The 22,112-nt window shown below is 49.0% G+C and overlaps 1 protein-coding gene across 1 annotated transcript in view; it reads right to left on the bottom strand.

Moving 5' to 3' along the window:
- LCT (lactase) overlaps positions 1-22,112 on the bottom strand; it is a 436,501-nt gene that overhangs the window by 65,318 nt on the left and 349,071 nt on the right. Inside the window, exon 11 of the mRNA XM_069613984.1 lies at positions 9,387-9,655. Within this exon, the coding sequence (XP_069470085.1) occupies positions 9,387-9,655 (269 nt within the window). The remainder of the gene's footprint in view (positions 1-9,386; positions 9,656-22,112) is intronic.

The following is a 22,112-nucleotide window of genomic DNA, read 5'->3' as shown; positions in this document are numbered from 1 at the left end:
TCTCTCTACCATACAGTTTCCAGGGCCATACCTTGGACTTTGTTCTCAACGAAGTAAGTTTCAACCTTGTATCAATTTGGCCAAAATCAGATCCTGTTTCAGATCCACTGGGAATTGCTACTTCCAAATGCCCTCCGAAGCTCCCCCCACTATCATATGCATCAACAGTGGGGCATGATCTGAAAGTGAAATCGTTCCCAGTTCTACCTCCTTCACCCTTCCCACAATGCGAGTGGATTCTCAGATATAATCAATCCTTGATATAGACCAGTGCATATGGGAGTAATATGTGAAACCCTTTGCCAGCCCTTTGACCACTCGCCAAATGTTGTGGAGGGCCTATGTGGTAATTTTCTGCTTGAGCAACTTGGACGGCGCAAATATGTGCTGTGTGGCATGTGTGCTCCTATCAGCTTGGGGGACACATGCCATGTTGAAGTCTCCCCCAATTATAATGTCTCCCTAGTCGAATTCCTCGGGTTGTGTCAGCACTCCCCTCAAAAAGCCATCCTGACCCTCATTGGGAGAATCCAGAGTCGCTAATGTTTATATTTGGGTTCCCAGAACTACATTAAGGAAGAGTGAACGCCCTCCCGGGTCTGCTTTACTATCAAGGAACTTTGCTGTCAGCTTATCGCTAATGGTAATAAGTAGCCCGGCTGTTTTATCCACAGCATTGGCTTGGTATAGAAGGGGGTAGCCCCTCATCCTGATCTTCCCTTTGTCTTTTTTCTGATATGTGTCCCCCACTACATCAGGATGTCCAGTTTTGCCCCCTTCAAATAACCCTCTATTTTCTTCTTTTTAACAGGGGAGTTCATACTTCTTATATTGTGAGTCAAGACTTTAATAGTCTTCATTTTAATTCTGTGTCCCCCTGTAACCCGTTGAAACCTTTTTCCCTTGTCGTTGTTGAACGTTCCTCCTTCCCTCTGGCAGCTTTGTTCGTTCCAACCTCATAAGCCTCTCCCTGTTCCCCCCAACCAAACATAACTCAACATTAAAAGCCCCTCTCACCCTAACACTCCTCCCAAACCTCACCCCCATTCTCTGAGGAGGGCCAAAGTTCCTAGGATCACCCAGGTGGATTGCCCAATGCCATTGGCCCCCAGTAATTCCCAGAGAAATGTTGTGAGGAGTCCTAAATCCCACTCTAACATTCCAACTAACCGACCAGTAATTTGTGGTCCCCTAGGGTCACTCTCTTACTTGACATTGCATGTCATCTTTAACTTCAACTTTTAGTAACCTCCCTGCACAGATGTGGTTCTCCACTTTCACTGTCCCTTTTGTGTCTAAAGATAGACTTTAAAGTGCATAAGGTGGCGATTGTCAATTTCCCTTTGTCATTTTCTGTCATCAATTTCCATTCCCATGGTTTACGGCCCTTTGTTTTTAGCCAGTCCACCTTTCTAGTGGTGTTCAAAGCCTCGCCTTCCTCATCTTGTATTTGTAGAATTTGTAAAGCCTCATCGTAGATCGTGATCCGATGTTGCCAGTTCTCTCACCTAAAGAGCAGTCCAAAAGGGAACGTCCATTTCTATCTAATTTGTTTTTGTGCTAGAAATCTTTCTCCCGGCACATTGATCTCCTCTTTTGTAATGCTGACTGGGCTAAGTCTTGGTATAGTTGCACTTCTGAGCCATTGATATTTATCGGACTTGAGGTTCTTGCTGCTCTCAATATTGACTTTTTCTGGGCATAAGAGGTGATCACTGCCAGTACGTCCTTTGAACGAGCGCCTGGTTCTCCTCGTCGCAGGCCAACCCTATGGATCCGATCAATAATGATAGCTTCCTCGTCCTCCCCGGAGAGGATGTCTGCAAATAGATGTTGTGCTGTGGTTTTCAAAGTTTATCCTCCACATATTCTGAAAGGTTCTTGATCCGTATGTTGGATCTGCAGGAGCGAGTCTCCAAGAGATGTTCCAGCACCTCATCATTCTTTTTTGTCTCGCCCGTTATATCCTGCAGTGCTTTTTCTGATACAAACACCCTCTCCTAAAGTTTGGCAACATCGACCTTTACTTCCTGTAGTGATTGCTTCAACTCTGACTTTAGTTGAGTGAATTGGGACTGGAATGTCACCATGAATAGATCCTGGAACTCTTTAAAGCAAAGCTAAAAGTCCTCCCTTTGCATTGTCATGTTCCTGACCTGTGCATTGGTCTGACGCTGCCTAGCAAGTTCCTCCTCTCCTTCGGTGAGCTGCGGTGGCCTTCCGTGGGCCCACAGTTTTTTAATGCTATTGTCTGAGCTTCTCTTTAAGTTTTTCTGCACTACCGTCAGTGTTTTCCCTCTGCTTTTGGACATGAGGGTGGTGTAGTTGTCTCCTGTGTGCCTTGTGCCTTGATGGTCTCTAAACCAAACTTTTCGGCCGATGACAGGATCTGGATTGAGAGGGTCGTCGGCTGAACTTGAGAGCGTTCTTAATGTCACCAGCCTGCACCCTGGCCTGAATCATTATTGTTCCCCCCCGGTTTCATGCCTCTTTGAAGGAGCTTTCCTCTGTTCTCACCTTTCCCTTCAGCTCCTGTGGTTTACTGGTTCCTGGTGGCTGCCAATATGGGTGAGGATTGTATCTGCCTCAATTCAGGTTTCCTTTACGTCCTCGATTCACCACGAGCATCGTGGGGATGTTCCCACCTTGCGGTACATGGACAATGCCGCCTCCGGTCCCCTCCTCTGCACTCCACCGAAAGGGGAATAGACCTTTCACAGAGCCTCACGTCTTCCCGAGGTGCTGAATACCCTGTGAGCTCCCTCGCGTAGCTGATATCCCCTTGTGCTGTAATCCCGCTCTGCTTTACTCTCGTCAGGCTGATTCGCTTCTCCCCTCCCCTGAAGGGTGCCGTACCTGTTCGATTTGCTCTGAACTTGGGTTTCCGCTCTGCACTCTGTTTCCCATACGGCCATAGAGACGGCTACTTCTATTCCCTCTGCCGCTCAGCCCCGTTGGCCCTGTGGTTCTCAGTGGCCATTCTCTTGGGGGTGGGCTCTGCAGCCTTTGGTTCCCTTCTTCTGCTATCCACCGTGAGGACGGGGAAGCTTCAGTGGTTTACACGGCGCCTCTCATCTGTCGGCACCTCTCGTTTTCCCATCGGCTCTCAGGTCACCCGTAGGTTTGTCCATGTCACAGGTCGCAATAGCGCCTGGTTCCCGGATTGGGAATTATCCTCCCTTCATGTGACCCCACAATCACTGTGGCACGCTTGAATCACTTGTTTGCTTTATGTGGCTCAGTGGGGACGGAGAGGCTCACACATGGGGCTTCATCACGAGTTTGGCGGTAACCCTTAAAATCGGCGGTAACGTTATCAGTGCCGATTTCAAGGGTCCGTCGGATCACGAGTCCAAATACCGCCGGCACTATTACAGCCGGTGCAAGTACAGCCGGCTGTACAAATGTCGGCTGTAAAAGTGCCGGTAACCATTTGCGCTAAAACATTAGTAATCACGAGTCCGGCGTAGGCGCAATTAGCGCCAGAAAAGCGGCGGATAATCCGCCGAAAATACCCCCAGCAAAAAGCTGGAGGTAACAGAACACAGGCCACAGCAATAAGGGCTCAGGTGAAACCAATGCAATTCAGAGGCCTACAAAGGACCCACCCATGCACAACACACCCTCTCCAACACCATTTCACCAGCAGGAGCAGTGAGGAGAGAGCAATAAGAGCCCAGGTAAAACCAATGCAGATCAGAGGCCTACAAAGGACCCACCCATGCACAACACACCCTCCCCAACATCATTACATCAGCAGGAGCAGGGAGGAAACAGCAATAAGGGCCCAGGTGAAACCAATGCAAATCAGAGGCCTACAAAGGACACATCCATGCACAACACACCCTCCCCAACACCATTACACCAGCAGGAGCAGGGAGGAAACAGCAATAAGGGCCCAGGTGAAACCAATGCAAATAAGAGGCCTACAAAGGACCCACCCCTGCACAACACACCCTCACCAACACCATGCTGCCATTTGGAGCCAGGAGCCTTGATGTTGACTTCTACCTGCTGCACCTGGAGCTACAGAGGCCAGCCAACCAGGGCAGGGCCCTGGGAGCGCAGGGGGTGGTGGTGGTGATGAGGAGAAGGAGGAGGTGAGCAGCACCAGCAAGGTGGCTAGCCATCCCCAGGGTCAGGCCAACACCCTGGGCCCTGACTGATGGGCAGTTGGTGATGGAATATCGGCTGGACAGGGCAACCATCACCCAGTTGCTGGACACAATCCAGGGCGATATCGGCAGCCGCATAGCCACCAGCACAGCAGTACCTCCCCCTAGTGAAGCTCGTGTCTGTGCTTCAATTCCTTGGGACTGGCAGCTATAAACATACCGTTGCCATGATGCATGGATTGGCCTAGTCCACATTCAGTGCCATGCTGGGACAGGTGCTCGATGCACTGTTGAATCATGTGAACGAGCACATCGCATTGCCAGCCACACAGGCACAGGTGCACCAACTGAAGGGTCAATTCTATGCCATTGCCCAAGTCCCGAATGTAATAGCAGCCCTGGACTGCACACATGTGGCACTCGTACCACCCCAGGCACATGAGGTAGCCTACAGAAACCGGAAACAGTACCATTCCCTCAATGTGCAGATGACATGCGGTCCTGACCTCACCTTCAGCCACTGCTGTGGCCGCTACCCAGTATCCACCCACGACTCCATGGTCCTGTGCAACAGTACCCTGCCGGAGTACATGTAAAGGCACCGAGGGCAAAACACATGGCTGCTGGGTGAGTAGAAATGTATACCATAATGCATGTCAATCCACAACTGATGGGGCTGGTCACACACAATGAAATCCATGATTCCCAATAGGGAGCACCATTACTGCAGCATTCACATTCAAGCATCTTGCACGAAAAACCTTGGACATGTCCAACAAAGCAGAACACACCCATTCAGGATGTAAAAGACATGTGGCAGCACAGTGACATAAGGAAGGCCCACCACCATAAAGCCTCCTTTGTCAGTAGCACTATGGCTCCCAACACTGACACAGTACAGAAATCCCACCCTGCCCACCCAACAGTAATGAAAATCTAACCCATAAGTTGCCACATCCACAAATGCACCACACATGAGCAGACTGAGTAATGGCAATGTACATCCCACGAACACTGTCCCCAGAATGGCCAAGCAAATGCATGGAGAACTGTACAGAATAGTGACAACCAGCTAATGCAACTGCAGCCAAATGGAATGGCAATGACACATGAGGCAGCCACTTCTGTCATGCAGAAGTAGATGGAAGGGCCCCCTTACCCAGTGACAATTGAATGAGTACTGTTACATCCTGAAACATAGGCGTACCAAGTTAAGAGTACCTCATTGATTCAGTTGTGCCCGTAGAACAGCACACTCCACAATGGTGTAGACCTAATGGCAAGTATGGCAAAATGACACTGATGACAGAGCTCTGTACACCCACTGGACTTACCTTTTCCCCATACCGGCTCTCTCTCCCCTGCAGGTGATTCTGGATATCCCCAGTACACGTGGCTCATGAACCCTGTGCGTCATCCACACACGGCAGCGGAGCGGGCATACAACCTTGCCCATGCTCGTACACGGATCTGCGTGGAGAGGGCATTTGGACTGCTGAAGGCACGCTTCCGGTGCCTCGACCGCACGGGAGGGACAATTATGTATGCACCAGAAAAAGATGGCAAAATTGTACTGATATGTGCCTTGCTGCACAACATCTGCTGTCGCAGAAATGTGCCACTGCCCCCTGAGGCTCATGTGCAGCCACCTGAGGATGGGAGTGAGGGTGATCATGTGCCAGAAGGTGTTGCACATGCACAAAGGTTTGGGCCGAGGGAGGGGAGGTTGGCCAGACAGGGATTGATTGATGCATTTTTCTAACACGGGTGATGGGTAAATTGAACCGATGTCACTTCAACATTAAATTGGTTTTGTCAACAATCACTACTGTCCATGCTTTGTGATTTTTCAAACATGATTTATTTTCAGTCCAACAAACCCCCCTCCCTCCAGTGAACACCCAGCACACAATCCCCCCTTCCCCCAGTGAACACCCGGCACACAATCCCCCCTCCCCCAGTGAACACCCGGCACTCAATCCTCCTCCCCACAGTGAACACCCAGCACACAACCCCCCCAGTGAACTACCCACAACTGTGCAGATAGGTGCATGTGTCTTATCAGGGCACCAACAACGATGCCATGCACAACTAGGATGGTCGTGGGCGCTTTCATTTTCCGGGCCCCTCTGGTGTGCGTGACCTCAGGTGGCGCATAGACCAGTGCCTAGGAGATGGCTCAAGGGAACCCTCCGTGGGTGTGGTTGATGTTGAAGGTACTGACCCGGTGGCCTGCATGTGCTGTCGCATGAGGTTGTTTCCCTCCCTTGTTTGCTCAGCAAGTGCTGACACTGCTTCGCTCAACTCCCTCACTCGTTGTCCAAACCCTGTCAGGGCAGCGGTACATTTTTCTACGACTGTGCGTGTGTGTGCATTGTATGTATTTGCATCCATGGCGTATAGATGCACTGACAGCCTTGATGTGCCGGCTCTGCACCTTGGCCATTGATTCTACCCTGGCCTGTTTGGCCTCAATCACGTCGAGTCGGCCCATCACTGCTGCCCCTGTGACGAAGGGCACCCCTGGTGTGTCATGTGCTGGCCTGCCACTTGTGCGCTGTCGGGGGGGCTGCATGGGGACATGGCGCCGGCTTGGATTGGGCTGCCAGGCTCTGAGTGCCGTTCTTCAGGGCTGCCATATGATGGCGTGTCCTCGTCCGGCTGTGGTGTGTGGACACGACGCACATGCACGTGTGGGGTTTGTGCTTGCTGTGTGCCAGGCCTTGAGGTTCCCTGTGGTGCGACCATCCCTTCTGCATCACTGCTTCCGGGTGAATGCTGTCCTCCTGCATGTTGAGCACATGGAGGTGTAACTCCCACGTCGGGCTCCGATCCACAGGTCAGTCCCTCTGCATCGGAGCTGTGTCTGGTGGCTTGGGGTGAGCTTGCGGTGGCCTCCCTGTGGGCATGTGGGTGCTGCTGCCGTCTGGTAGGGCTGCGTTGGGGTGAAGTGGGGGGTGGCCTGGGTCGTCTCCCTTCCGTGCGGCCTCTTTGTGGGGTGGTGGTGCTGGTGGAGGCTTGCTGCCGTGGGCGCTGTGTTGGTGTGGCCTCCTCCCCATCATCTTCGTCCTGTTGGGTTTGACGTGTGCCTGTGGAGTACATAGGGTGTGGTCTGAGTTCAATGCTACCTACATTTGTGTAATGCAGTTCATGCTAACAAGTGGGATTGAAGACAGTATCAATCACTCATTCAACTTGCATTCTGTTCAGTCGCCATGTGGTGCTTGGTGTAAGTGAGTATGGAGGTACACTGCATGGGAATGTTTGAGTGACAAGATTGCATGCGTGGTTGGGGTGCACTGCGCGCAGGGTTTTGGGGGTGTATTCATGCACACTCAAACTCTACGTAGCTGTCCCATGGCTGTGGATGTCTATGCACTGCACGTGCAGGGTCGTCTAGGCAGCACTACGGTTCAATGGATGTAGGCCTCACTTATGGGTGTCTGCAGTTCCTCACACACATTTCTTGACATTCATTCACTCAGGGTCTGCATGAGTGGTACTTTCAGTTGCATGCATTCGAGGGTGGGACTCACCTGCAGTTGGATCGATGCCAGTGCCTGCCTCCGCTCCACCAATTCCCTCGATGGTGCCAACATCTATCAGGGCAGTCATTTTCTCCTCCCAAGGTGTGAGTTCCGGTGTGGGTGGTGGTGGCCCTCCTCCAGTGCCCCTGCTTGCACTCCTGTGCTGTGACAGGATGCTGCGGACTCTCACACGCAGGTCGTTGAGGCGCTTGCGGCAATCCTTCACATCCCGGGGCACGTGCCCCACACCAGTGACCCTTTGGCTGATGGTGCGCCAAATTTGTGCTCTGCGCTGGCCACTGGTTTTGCGCTGCTGCAGCTCCTCATGATGTGTCACAGCCTCCTCCACCAGTACAGCTAGCTCCTGGTCGCTGAATTTGGGCTTTCTCACCCTGTCCAGGGCAGTCTTGCCCCTAGTGCGCTCCTGTGACATGTTTTGGTGTTAGATGGCGTGGATGGCTTCCAGGGGCTCTGATATCCGACGGATTGTGATTTCCAAGATGGCCGCCACTTTGTTTCCCGTTCCGGCGGTGACGCCTTTCCAGCGCGCTAATAGCGCGCGCTATTAGTGCGATATGGTGGTAGCGCACGGTGCGCCGGATTTAAGGGTTCGCGCTATTTGCGATAACGCCATAGACCGGGGCACGTGCATGATAACTCGTGATTTGGCGGCTTATCCGCCGGGGGCCTTGGCGTTAGCGCTATTTACGTCTGACGCGAAAACAGCCGCATTACCGCCGAACTCGAGATGAGGCCCATGTCCTGCTACGCCGGCCGCCATTCTTGGAATCCCTGGTGTGCTGAATTAAGTATATATATTTTTACAGAACCTTGATTGGCCATTACTTTATTTTGAACTGTTGTACTTTGCTATCTGGCTTGCTAATGTTTTACATTTACACCCCACTTGAGAGTATAGTCTGCAGTCAGCCCACGTTACCACTAATACAAAGGAGGTATATCTCTTGACTGTGCCTGTTTCACCTTTACGATTGGGATTACTCTTGTTTTGTCTAAGTGTGAGGAGTGAGCAGGCAGTTTACTTTACTTGCTACTCATCCTTGTACTTCTGCCAGGGAAGAAGTCATTTTGTTGCGCAGACAGTAAGAAAAATCAACTAAATCTGAATGTAACTCTTATTATCAAAATGATGCTGTATGTATATAAAGGGACAGCTTCCACAGGTGCAGAAATGGCATTTCATGATTTCCTCTCAAAAATGGGTTCCACAATCTTTGGTTTGTATCACTAAGATTGAAGGGGGGTGTTAGCTGATACAATGCACTGCTTAATGTATGCCTCGAATGATCTGATATCTAATAATGTTGCCAAATTAAACTACCCCTATTTTGAAACAAAAGGCACTGGTCAACTGTAGTAACATCAATTTCCCTCCTCCTTTAGCACAATCAAGATCAAGTTGAGAACTCTTGGATCTTGCAACTTTATCAACTTTATTAAGCATTTGACCTGTGGATCTTGGTATTTGCAGAGATAATAGGATGGATAGAGCAATAGTGACTTTCACTACTTGATTTCACGACCCTGCCCCAATAGGGCCTCGTGTAAACAGGTCAAACAGACAGGACAGCGTACTATGCTCACTAGCTAGCACAAGCCATGTATGATGTCATGTTTTGTATCAGGCTAGTTCTGGTGCCAGAGCATACCTTGTAGGAGGAAAACAGCAACATGCATGAATATATGTGTGTACCACAGCTTTACACGTATTATACATTCTAACCTGGTAAGATGCAGACGCTGCGCTCCATGCAAAGTGTTCCGGGAACTGCCCGTACAGAAATTCATCCTCTTTCGGCAATGGGATGCCGTTATTCCGTATCACCTCAGCGTAGTATAAGGCAGAACGTTTGGGAGTCCTTGGCCGGCTGGGATTTGAAAAGTCCACATAGTGCAGCCCAAACCTTAAATTATATCCGAAAATCCATTCGAAATTATCCATTACAGACCAGGCCGTGTATCCTTGGAGGTTAACCCGGTCCAAATTGCGGGCTGAAAAAAGATTAACAACACAATGTTTTAATGTGAACTGTGTAATAATGTTGGTGAACATGCTTATAGGTAAGTAGCTAACTTCTTAAGTTGCATTGCTGTTAAAAGGAGAAAAATTGTAATAGCTCAACTATATAGCACTTGTTATAATCAAAGACAATCAATTCACTAAAGTAACAGCTTGTTCTATCCCCTGTCCATGCATTCCATAACCATGGAGTGATATTGGATGACTTGTTTCTTCGTGGCAGGAGCATGACAGTCGTGGACACAAACGAGGTTAAGGGTTGCCTGAACAATGTATCCATGTGCTGATGAGGCATCGTTTGCCTGCTCAAGATATAGATTCTGTGCATCCATAGTTCAGGAGTTACTGTAGTTTACATCATATGATTGATTAGCTGCCAGCAGAGGTAGATAGTCTAAATCCAAGGAGCACACACTTCAGTGAAAAATAATGATTGTTTAATGTGTGATTTTGGATATTGCCCACAGATTTTAGAAATGTCCTGCAGATTTTGAAAATGTTGGAGGATGACCCACAGATTTGTTCTGTGGCTATGGAATTTCTTTCCATGTCTAGATTTCCAGACAGAGATTATGTATGCTGAAGCATCCGAAAGGAAAGAGAAATTACTCCTGGCAGGGGGCAGGGCAGCAAAATCAGCTTTCAACACATCCAAGACTCGCTGCAATTTGAGAAGTGGGCACCCTAATGAGCATGTCTTTACATTCAAGCCATCCATCCAGGCATGAATTAAAGCCAACACGGTTCTCTTCTGTGCCCCAGAATGGGACTCATTACGAGTTCAGCGGTAAGAGGATACAGTGGCAATAACAGAATTACTGCCACATTTATCACACTGCCGAATAATGCTTTCCAGAAAATTGGCGCTAATTCCATCAGTGGAATTACCAGCAGCGGAATTACCACAGAGATATGGCGGAATTAGCACTGAGGCTAATTCCATAGTCTGAATTACCGCTGGAAACATTAATGGTATTTCCACTGTATGCCAAGTGGAAATACAGCTGAAATACCACCGACAATTGGCTCTAATTCAGACAAAAACACAGTGCAGCTACCTCCACCTAAATGGTGGCGAAAAATGCATAAAGGTGATGGAAATTAAGTCACAGATGCATCCAATCCACTCTGGAGGAGTACATAAATCCCACACCTTCCACAAACAGGCATCCAAGAAACATGTAGCCACAACCCCACGTTGACTATGGGATCCACAATCTGCTACTATCCACTGAGCTACAGGAGCATGCAAGTCCTCGACAGGGAAGGAAACAGGCATTGCAAAAGCGCAGGAGACTTGTGCTGCAGAGGCCACCAATACTGCATGTCCGCCCATCCCCATGGACACTGACGGACACTGACGGACAACCAATTGGGGACACTTTATCGCTCTGACCTGCTGACCCTGATCAAGGCTGATCATAACTGCCATCCTCCCGTAGTAAAGTGTGTGTCCGTCCTACACTTCTGTGTCACGGCCAGATTTCACCACACTGTTGGGACACTGCATGGAATGTCCAAGTCAACATTCTCAAAGGTGCTGGAGCAAGTCCTGGATGTGCTCACATCTCCATGCCCACTACCGAGGCGCAGGTGCATGCAGCCCAAGCACGCTTCTACGCCATTGCCCAGTTCCTCAACAGCATAGTGGCACTGGATTGTACACATGTGCCATTAGTTCCCCCTGTCCCCCCAGGCAGTGGAGCAGGCATACCGGAAACAGTACACAGTTCCATTCCATTCCATGAATATACAGATGACATGGGATGCCAACCTCATCATCAGCCATTGCAGTGCCCAATTCCCTGGTGCCACACATAATGCCATGATAAGGTGTAACAGCACGCTACCAGTGTACGTGAACATACACAGAGGACAGAATACCAGGTTTGTGGCCAAGTAGTTCTAGTCATCTGACAATGGCATAGCACAGTGACACACATGGAAAACGGAATGAGAACAAATGTGAGGAAACTACAAGTCCCATAGTGCATCACCAAAAAAATAATGAATAGGCTATGACCGACTTACCGCAGTCCACATACAGACCTCAGGCGACCCCTCATGACATCCTGGCATGCAAGGTAACAGACAAGCAATTAGTGACACCAAGCAAGGCCCCTGCCAATACATGGCGTTACATGGCCTAGCCCCAGTGCCATAGTGTCAACAGCATGAGTGATGTCAGCGCATAGACAAACACATGATGAATGATGCTGTACACACTGTACAAGTGCACTCTGTAGATCAATGCCCCCCCACCACAATTGATGCAAGGTGCATCATCCACGTGCACAGATGAGCGCACATAGGCCACCAGCACAATAGGACAACATACATGTACCTCGACAGACAAACGGCCATGTCTAACACTGTATATCCTATTTCTTGTAGGTGACTGAGACTATCCGCAGTTAAACCTGTGAGGAACCCTGGTACACTGCAAGAGATAGCCTAGAATGAGGCTCACAGGAGGACCAGGACATGCATTGAGCGCACATTCGGACTGCTGAAGGCTAGATTAAGGTGCATCCACCAGAACGCTGGTGCACTCATGTACATCCCTGAGAAAGCTGGTAACATCATTATGATATGCGCTATGCGGCACAACATGTGCAGACAATAGAACATTCAAATGCCTCCACATGTTGCTGGTGAAAACAGGGCACATCAGGACATATGTAGGGAGACGAGGGAAGGACGTATTGTCTGCCAGGACCTCATGGACAACTATTTCTAAATCTGCACCTATGCTCTCTCACGCTACTGTGACACTTCACTGAATGCGCATTCATCACTACCATTGAATAAACATTGTAAACATTGACTTGATTTTAGATTAGATTTAATCTAAATTGAAAAGACCTCATCCCCAATGCCATCACCCACCCCATACCCTCATCCCCAACTCCATCACCCACCCCACAACCTCATCCTCAACGCCATAAGCCACACTACACCCTCATCCAAAATGCCATCACCCCTCCCACACACTCGTGGTCTACAGTCTGTCCCATGTGTTTGTGTGCTATCCCTTTCTCTTGTCAATTTTTTGCATGGGCAGGGGAGCACGAGTCATGCGGCACTGTGAGTGCCTTGGCGGCGTGCTGCTCACTGATCCCTTGGGAGGGGTGGCTGACACAGAACTCACATTCTTACTGCCCCAGAGATGTTGCATTGTCAAATTAATGCCTCAGTCCATGATCTCATGCGAGGCCGAGATTTGTTCAGCCAGCTCCCACATCCTCTGACTGACGAGGGTGTTACCTGCAGTTGACTCTACTGCATGTCGTCACAGACGGTCAATGGAAGTGGCCACCTGCATGGAGGCTCGCTGTATCGCATCACGCATTGCCTGTGAATGGCACAATTGCTCTTGGGCAATTGAATGCATTTCTGTCGGCTGCTGCTCTATCCTGTCGAGCTCCTCGCATATGGTATTGAACATGGGGGCCTGCACTGGCCCAGGAGATGATTGGGAGCACATTCCCTCAATGCCTGATGCCCAGCCAGCTTGCTTGTCGTGGTTATCCGTGTCTTCAGAGTGGTCAAAACAGAGGCCATGGCAAGATGACAAGGGGGACGGTGAGGACTGCATGGGAGAGATGCTGGGTATGGGGGAGGATTCTGGTGAGAACTATCTCGCAGGGGATGCAGCAGGACTGGAGTGAGTGGAGGCAGACTCAGGCTGCACAGTGGCAATGGGCACAGTGGCAATGGGTGCAGTGGACTGGGCCCATGCCTGAATGTCGTCGGAACTTGGGTGGGTGTGTTTGTCCCCTGACTCCCAAGCAGTGGTGGCAGGTGCATCCACTGCGGGTGGAGTAGTAGCCTCCGTCATGGCCACAGTATGTTGTTCAATTGTGGCCCGTGTGCCAGTGCCCATGGAGGTGCCTGATACTCTGCCCTTGGACTGAAGTGTTTTGGAGACACTCCCCTTCCTGGCTGATGCATGCACTGTGACCTTTTTACAGCTTGATGGTGCAGGTGTGCCGGAGGTAATGGTACCTTGCAAGGGTTCCTGGGTGTCTTGTGTGCCTTTTGGGAGACATGAAAGTGGGCGTCAATATCTTGAGGGACATGTGTAAGGTGTGTTGGCATCTATTGGTGTGTACCATGATGATACAGGGTGCTAGGCCTCCAGAGAGGCTTACTTCATGTGGCTCACAGTATGGAGGTTTACTGCCTTTTTATTAATATCACATTTTATTGGTTTTTATAACAATGCACAAAATACAAAATACAAACATCCCCCCGCCCCCGCTGTCACCTGTCGCCTTGTCCAGTCCGTGAGGTTTTGTTGTGTCGCTTCGTACTTGCCTCTACAGCTGTGTGACCCACCGCTACACTATTGAGTACTTCCCTGTTCCTCCTCCCGCCTCTCCACCATAGTTCTCAGTCCACAGCCTCCTCCCATTTCCCCCAGATCTTGGTGGCCTTAGCTGGGCACCCCCGTGTGCTATATATTCTGTGTTCTTTCGCTGTGCAGGTGACCATTTCGGCAGACCATTGGGCTACGGTTGGACAGTCCAGGGCTCCCCATTTTTGTGCTATATCACGCTTTATTAAATCCATTGCATTAGACAGGAAGATACCCTCCCATTTCTTCGATTCGTTTTCATCTGGGACCCCCAACAGCAGCTTTGCCGGTTCCAGTGCCACTGTGCGGTCCGGGACCCCTGACAGTCTGACTTTGACAGTATTGTATCCGGAAGGTTTTTATCCGGGGACATTCCCAGAGCAAATGGAAGAAAGTGGCCTCCTCCCCCCGGCACCTCAAGCAGTTGGGATCCGCGGTTCGCCCCCATCTGAACAGGGCAACTCGTGGGTAATAGACTTGGTGCAGTATCTTTAGTTGTACCAATCGAATTCTGGAGTCTATGGCGATCTCACGTGGGTGCATAAGTGATCCAGTCCTCCGGTTCTATCGGGCCTACATCCCTTTCCCATTTGGTTTTGAGGCTGGCCAGTTCCGGTGTAGCAAATGCATTTATAGGTTTGTAGAGAATTGACGTGACTTTGGTGGGAATGTATTGTCGGAGTAGGTTACGGTCCAGGGGGGAGCAATCTGGTGCATCCGTGAGTGCCTGCCTGTGGCCGTTGTGGGCGTGCCTCAATTACAAATACTGATAACGCTCATTCTCAGGAATTCCAAATTTTTGTTGCAGTGTCTCAAATGGGAGAATGGAGCCATCTGTCATTAGATCCCTGACTGTGGTCACTCCTGCCTCAACCCACCGGGTCATTATCCCAAGTTTCTGCACTTCAGTGAGCATGTAGTTGTACCATAGCGGTTGAGCTAGAGTTAATTTATTCCCCCAACCTATGTGTGAATGTGCCTGCCTCCAAATGACTGCGATATGTGCAGATATAGTCTGCGGGGGAGGGGGGATCTGGGAAGATTCTGGTACAGTGTGATGAGTGGCGGGGTGTCTTGTACGATGGACATCTCCGTCCTGATAGGTGGAAGTTCCTGGTCCCCATGAAGCAAGTCGTTGACCACTGTTATCTGGGCGGCCCAATAATAATACCGGAGGTGTGGTACCCCGATGCCCCCTTCCCAAATGGACCTTTGCAGCGTTGTTAACGCAATACGGGGTTGCCCACCCTTCCATATCAGCTTCCTAAGGAGGCTCCACTCAGACGAATTCTGCATCTGGTATTATGTGTGGGGCGTTTTGCAGCACATATACAAAACGTGGGATTGCCAGCATCTTGAAAAGCGCTGCCCTGCCCATTATCGTGAGGGGGAGAAGCATCCAGTGCTTCACATCTTTCACGAAGTGATCCGTTAATGGGTGCAGATTATGAGGTACGTAGGCTGAGAGGTTCCCAGAGATCCATATGCCCAAGTAGCGAAAGCCCTCCCTCTCCACTCGGTAGGGGACGTTCTGTGGAATTGCCCGATCTCCTTTAACTGGAAAGAGGAGCGATTTTCCCCAATTTACTTTTAGGTCGCTAAAGTTCCCAAAGGTCGTCAACATCTGGGTCACTATCGGACTTGCATGGTTTGGATCACTCAAATAGAGTAACAGGTCGTCCACGTAGAGGGAGACCTTATCCTCGCGGCCCTCCGGCCAGCAGAACCCACACCACTCAGAGACCTGTCAAAGATTTTGCGCCAGTGGTTCGATTGCCAGTGCAAAGAGGAGGGGGGCTAGTGGGCAGCCCTGCCTTTCGCCCCTGCCCAATCGGAAGCTTCTGGAGGACCAACCGTTTACCCTAACCTCCGCTTGTGGTCTTTCATATAAAAGCTGAACCCATTTAATAAAGGTTTCTCTGGTCCCCATGCGTCGCAACGTTGTCCACAGACGTCCCCATGTCACCGCGTCGAATGCCTTCTCGAAATCGATTGCTAGAAGAGCCAGTGGCGGTTCGAGAGTTGGGGCGTACCAGCAACAATTGGAGTCGGCGTAGATTCCTTCTGGTCGACCTATGCGGCATGAAGCCGCACTGATCCGGGTGGACCAGAGAGGATATGACCGATTGCAGCCTGGTGGTTAACATTTAGGAAGAATTTTGGCCTCGCCATTAATGAATGATATTGGTATGTATGATGAGCACGATTCAGGGGGTTTCCCCTGTTTAGGGATTACCACTATGCTGGCCCTCCTAAGGTCCATGGGAGTATGCCCTGATCCTTAGCTGCGAGGTACATTTTATGGAGGGGTGTTGCCATCTTGTCGCTGCCCAGTCTCTTCCACGTCTCAACTGGGAATCCGTTGGGAATCGGCATCTTCCCGGATTGTAACTGAGCTATGGCCTCCACTATCTCGGTTTCATCCAGCTCTCTATCGAGATTTGTTAGTTGCTGTTCTGATAATTGTGGGAGAATGATTTAGTCCAGGAGGGACGGATCTGTTGGGGCAGCTGGAGCCCTGTACAGATTCACGTAGAATTCAGCAAATGCCTCTGCTATATCCAAGTCTGTTTGGGCCGATCTGTTTTCATTGTTGACAATCTGCCAGACATATCTGTGCCCCTCCTCACGTTTCTCCAACCAGGCTAGTTACTTGCCCACCTTATCACCGCACTCGTAGAGTCTGGTTCTAGATTCCCTATGCGCCTGTTTTGCATTGTCTAGTGCCTTGTGATGAAGGGATTCCCTGGGCTTTATCAGAGATTGATGTGTCTCTGGGGAGGTATCTAAAATATACCTTGATTCCCATTTTTCCACCTCCCCTTCTGCCTCGGTCACTTTCCTGTGATGCTCTTTCCTTCTATTACTCGTCCAGGCGATCATCTCCCCTCTGAGCACTGCTTTGTGTGCCTCCCATAGTATGACTGGGTCCTCTGCAGAGCCTGCGTTTATTTCAAAATATTCATCAGATTTCTCAGTGATAAACTCTACGAATTCGGGAAGACGCCGATAATAGTTGTTTAGTCTCCACGTCTTAGGGGGGCCGTGGCCGACTCGTACGAATTGTCATCTCCATAGGGGGGAGCAGTTCTGCATTAATAACCCTGCACGCTTCGGAAGTTGGGAGAAAGTAGTAGTCGATTCTGGACAGGGACGCATGGGTTCCTGAGAGGAAGGAAAACCCATTGTCTGCGGGGTGGAGTTCCCTCCACACGTCACATTGGCCCTGTGCGGATGAAAAGGTAGCCAGCCTAGTAGGTATGTTAGGGTTTCGATTCCGAATGTGGGTTCGGTCACGAGTGTTACATTGTACGTCGTTGAAATCCCCCCCCCATGATCCACAAATACGGCTGGTGATGAGCCAGCATGGTGGTCACTTCTCTCAGCAGCCCTCCCCTAATCTGGGTGGGGAGTACATTGCTAGAATTGTGAATGTTTCCCCCAAAGCGTGCCCCACACCAGCACAAACCGGCCACTGGTATCCTACTCCACTGCACTCAACTCGAATGGGAGTCGCTTATGTAGGAGTATCAGGACACCCCGGGATTCCACAGTGTACCCCGTGTGGAACGCCTGACGGTAATTGGTTCTACGGAAAAGTGAGAAGGGCCACGTCGGGGGAACGCCTGTTCAGGAATTGAATCACCAGGCGACGCTTAATACTCGATCCCATGCCATTTACATTCCAAGTGAGAAATGTAAGGGGTTTGAGGCGTATGGTCAGTAGTGGTCTATGTGGAGGGTTCTGTTGTGAAGGAGGTGGTGGCGTGCGTGAGGAGCGTTTGGTGTGGTTGCAATTGGGAACATAGCGGTGACATGGAGCAACCCTGAATGTACCCAGGAAAAGGCGATTGGCGGCCTCATGATTGGCTGTAAAACTGGTGGAACTACCCTGTGAATGTGTCTAAAAACATTTCCCCTTGCCCCCCAGCAACCTGAAGTATCTGTCACGCGAACATGGTTGGCGCTGGGGAACTAGCGCTACAGCTTTACTTAACTAAATAAACTGCCCAAACTCAGTCGCTCCCAGTACTTACTATCCTCCCAGAGGTGCCGGGGGGTTTATTGGCAGCTAGCTTGGCCGTCGACATCAGAGTGTGAAGGCGGGTAAAGCATTGGCGAGGCTGGTGGCAGGTGGGATAGTGCCCCACCCTAGTTCAACTATTAAGTAGTTGCTGTGCCTCCTTAACCTTTGGATGTCCGCAGTGTTCCGCGTTTCCTTCCGATTCTGGCATTTCCTGTGGAATAGGTTGTCTTGCGGGTCTTTCCTGACGTGGTCTGTTCCATGGTCTGTTCCCTGGCTCTGACCAGTCTCCGACAATATGAGTTTCCGCCCATTTCCAAGCTTCTTGCGGGTCGGTAAAATGGATAGTGGTGCCCTGGTGTTGTATCCTGAGGTGGGCCGGGAGTAGTAGGGCATATTTCACATCACATCAAGTGCAGCTTCCTTTTGAGGTGTTCGAATGACTGTCTTGCTCGTTGCACCACTCGGGTGTAGTGCGGGAAAAAGGCGATCATGCTGCTGTTATACGTGATCGATCCCTTTGTCTGGGCCATCTATAATATCACATTCCTGTCACGGTAATTTAAACGTTTGGCGATAACCGTTCTCTGGGACGATCCAGGAATTGGTCTGCCAGCTGGGATCCTGTGGGCCCGCTCTATGGTGAAGAACTTCGAGAGGGTTTTTCGCACAAAAAGATCTGCTAACCATTGTTCCAAGAAGAGTTCCATACTGGGCCCTTCCATGTTTTCTTGAAGGCCCGGTTTGCGGATATTGCTCCTGCGCGATCGGCCCTCACTCTCGTCCACACATGCTTCCAGCGTTTTCAGGTGCGTTAGTGCCTGTGATAGTTTTTGCTGCACCCCACCAAGGCAGTCCTCCACTCCGGACACACGATTTTCTACTTCTCCAGTGCGAGCCGAGAGTTTTTGGAGGTTGTGAAAGAGGAAGGACACTTCGGCCGAAATACCGTCCATCTTTTTCTTCATCGAGGAGCGGGAATTGGCGATGGCTGCCATCACGTCCTGGGTTTGTAAAAGGAGGGAAAGGGGTTTCCTCTTTTATTTTTATAGAGGGGCCTGAATCTGGAGGAAAGATTATACTGTGGAGAAGGGAGTGGGTTCAGGCTACCTCTTCCTCTGAGATACTTCCAGGTGTGGCACAAAAACACATGTCAACAGATCCTAGTACTTGAGATCTGTGTTTTTATTGTAGTAGAACACAGCCTTAAAAGTACACAAACTTATTTATTTACACAAAAGGAACAGTTTCCTTTTCTTAACATACAAATATATAAGTACAAAAGTCCATGTTGACATTATATTGTATCATCATATAATGTAGCTGTTTCATCGACATAAGCAATGTGAGGATTAGTACATAGTGACTGAGAGTGCAATGTTACTAGACATGCACCTATCGAGTCGACACTCAAAGTTGTGTTTCCAGCTATGAACAAAAACAGATGTTGATGAAGTAATGTCCTATAGCTTTCCTCAGGACGGGTTAGACAGAAAAATGTAGATTAATCTTTCACATGTCGTTCATGGGGCCAGAGAAGCTGTGGGAACATAAAAGTGTGAGTTTTTAAAAACGTCTACAGGGGGTGGGGTGATTGAAAAAACAAAAAACACGTAGTTGTGCCTTAACATACCTGTTTCAAGATATTTGGTGTCTCAGGGAAGGATTCATTGTCAAAATGGCGGATTGGTGTCTCTCAGTGCGGCAAAACAAAAGGAGTCAAAAGGCTCCGGTTGCACACATAGTGTTGGCTGCAACAAAGAACAAAAGAAACATTTTGTTCACTGATCTGTCATTGAATGTAACGGAGGAAAAGTGCATGGCGGGCATTGAGGCCTGTGGGGTATTTTAAGGGGCGATTGCACCACCTTAATGTGGAGAAACACACTAACTATAGGTGCGGGGGCGGTAAGTGCCCGTAAAGACAATTGTGACGCTAAATTGCGTGACATGGACTATAAAATGGGCTGTGGCGAGGTGGGGAAATGCCCCGTATCGCGCAACACCCAAGTGCTTGCTTGAGCGTGAGTACAGGCGTTTCTCGTTACCTGGTCGATGTGCGGGTAGTTCAGAATGAGCTGTGTCTCCCGTGGATCTCCAGACGTCCACTGCACATGCGCGATGGTGTGCAGGGCAATGTGAGGGACCTAAAGGCGAAAAAGTATGCTGGTTCCTGCGCAGTAGAGTAGTGTTCCCACTACTGCATGTGCGCATCAGTGTATGGCAAATGAGAAAGTGGCCGTCATTTTGTAACGGGCTGCCGCCAAAAGCCATGCCCTGATGCCGTAATACAATGGGTGAAAGTGTTACTTAAGAGCATTGTACATATTGCTTGGTAAAAATGGATATTTCATTACATAAAAAGCATATTGATGAAAAGTATCTTGAAATGCTTGAAAACCTTTTGACCAATTTTGAGGAAACATTCTTTGCCGGAGAAAGCTGATTTGGAAAACCACATTTTAGAGAAAACCACAGTTTAGAAATAGTTTAGAAAAACATTTGTAACACAATATTTTAGGCATGTCAATATGTGTTGGTCCTGTTAGGTGGTTAAAGGGAACTGCATATATGCATAGTGTATAGGTGATGTTTGCAAAACTGGCTAAGATGTAGAAGGTTCTACCAAGCTGTATGCATATGTCATATTACACTGTGATGCCAAGAAAAAAGAGAAGCTGCTGTTAGGGTCTATTTCAAAAGAAAGGATTCCACTCTATGCAAATATTGAGTCAATTTCTCATTGTGTCCAATCTATGGATCCATTTTTGTTCCAATTTCCTGAGTGCCAGGTCTCCGTCTCCTCCACGTTCCTTTTCACTGATGGTCTGGATGATTGACCACTGGAAATCTGTGTGTTTGTGTTTCAATTTACTGAAATGCGCTATCATTGGCTTATCCTCTACTGCATTTTTTAGACACGATCTATGTTCACATTTGCGTTGTCTCACTTCTCTTTTGCTCTTACCTACATAAAGTAAGTTAGAGGGGCACCTTATAACATATATGCTCCATTTTGTCCGGCAGTTAGAGAAGGATTTGTATTTCCACGTAAAACCGTTTAGTGAGATTTCTTTTTGGTCTTTGGTTAAGCTGCACACTGAGCATTTGCCGCATCTGAAATGCCCGATAACAGGAGGTAGATCCCATAGATTTGCTTGTCTGGATTTCTGAGGAGTGACTGGGTATGTGTTGGACTAGCCGATCTCTCAGATTTTGGCTCAGTTTAAATGCGAATCTGCGTTTTACTGGACTGAAGTCATCTGTTTGAAGGAGGTTCCAATTGGCTAAGATAGTTTTGCTGATGTTGTTGCTTATTGGTGAAAAGGTTGTGACACATGTTATTTTGTCAGTATGTTCCACTCTTGATCTTTTTGTGAGACACGTTTCCCTGCTGGTGTTCCTAGCTGTTCTCTGTGCTCGTCTTATGATTTTAGGTGGGTATCCTCTTGCTTTTAAGCGGGATTCTAGTTATTTTCCGTTTCGGTCGTAGTCAGGTAGTGTTGTTCAATTTCTGCGTATCCTACGAAATTGTCCAAAAGGAAGATTTTCTCTGAGAGCTTGGGGATGAAAACGTCTGAAATTGAGCAATGTGTTTTTGTCTGTAGGTTTTCTGTAAAGAGTTGTCATCAAACCTCCTTCATTTGTTGTCTGGATGTTAAGGTCCAGAAAGGGAATGCTGGTTTTGTCCGAATGTATAGTAAATTTTATACACGGGTCTATGGTGTTGAGCCATGTGTGGAAGTCTTCTAGCTCTAGTTGAGTGCCTCTCTAGATGGTGAAGACGTCGTCAATGTATCTGACCCATCCTATCAGTTTTTCTTTATATCTGTTATCTTCATTGTAGATGTTGCTGATTTCCAGATGGTCCATATATAGATTTGCTATGTCCGGTGCGAAAATGGAGCCCATCCTGGTCCCCCGTATTTGCTGAAAAAACCTACCTTGGCACATGAAGAAATTTTCCGTTAGTGCTATGCGTATACATTCCAAATTAAAGGATGTCGGTGTTGTTTGGTCTGATCTTTTATCCAAGTAAACTTTG

This window comes from Ambystoma mexicanum, chromosome 9 (genome assembly GCF_040938575.1).
Source record: "Ambystoma mexicanum isolate Mex_15411 chromosome 9, UKY_AmexF1_1, whole genome shotgun sequence".
NCBI lineage: Eukaryota > Metazoa > Chordata > Amphibia > Caudata > Ambystomatidae > Ambystoma > Ambystoma mexicanum.
The sequence above is the reverse complement of the archived record's forward strand: the minus strand, read 5'-3'. Positions and strand labels throughout refer to the sequence as shown.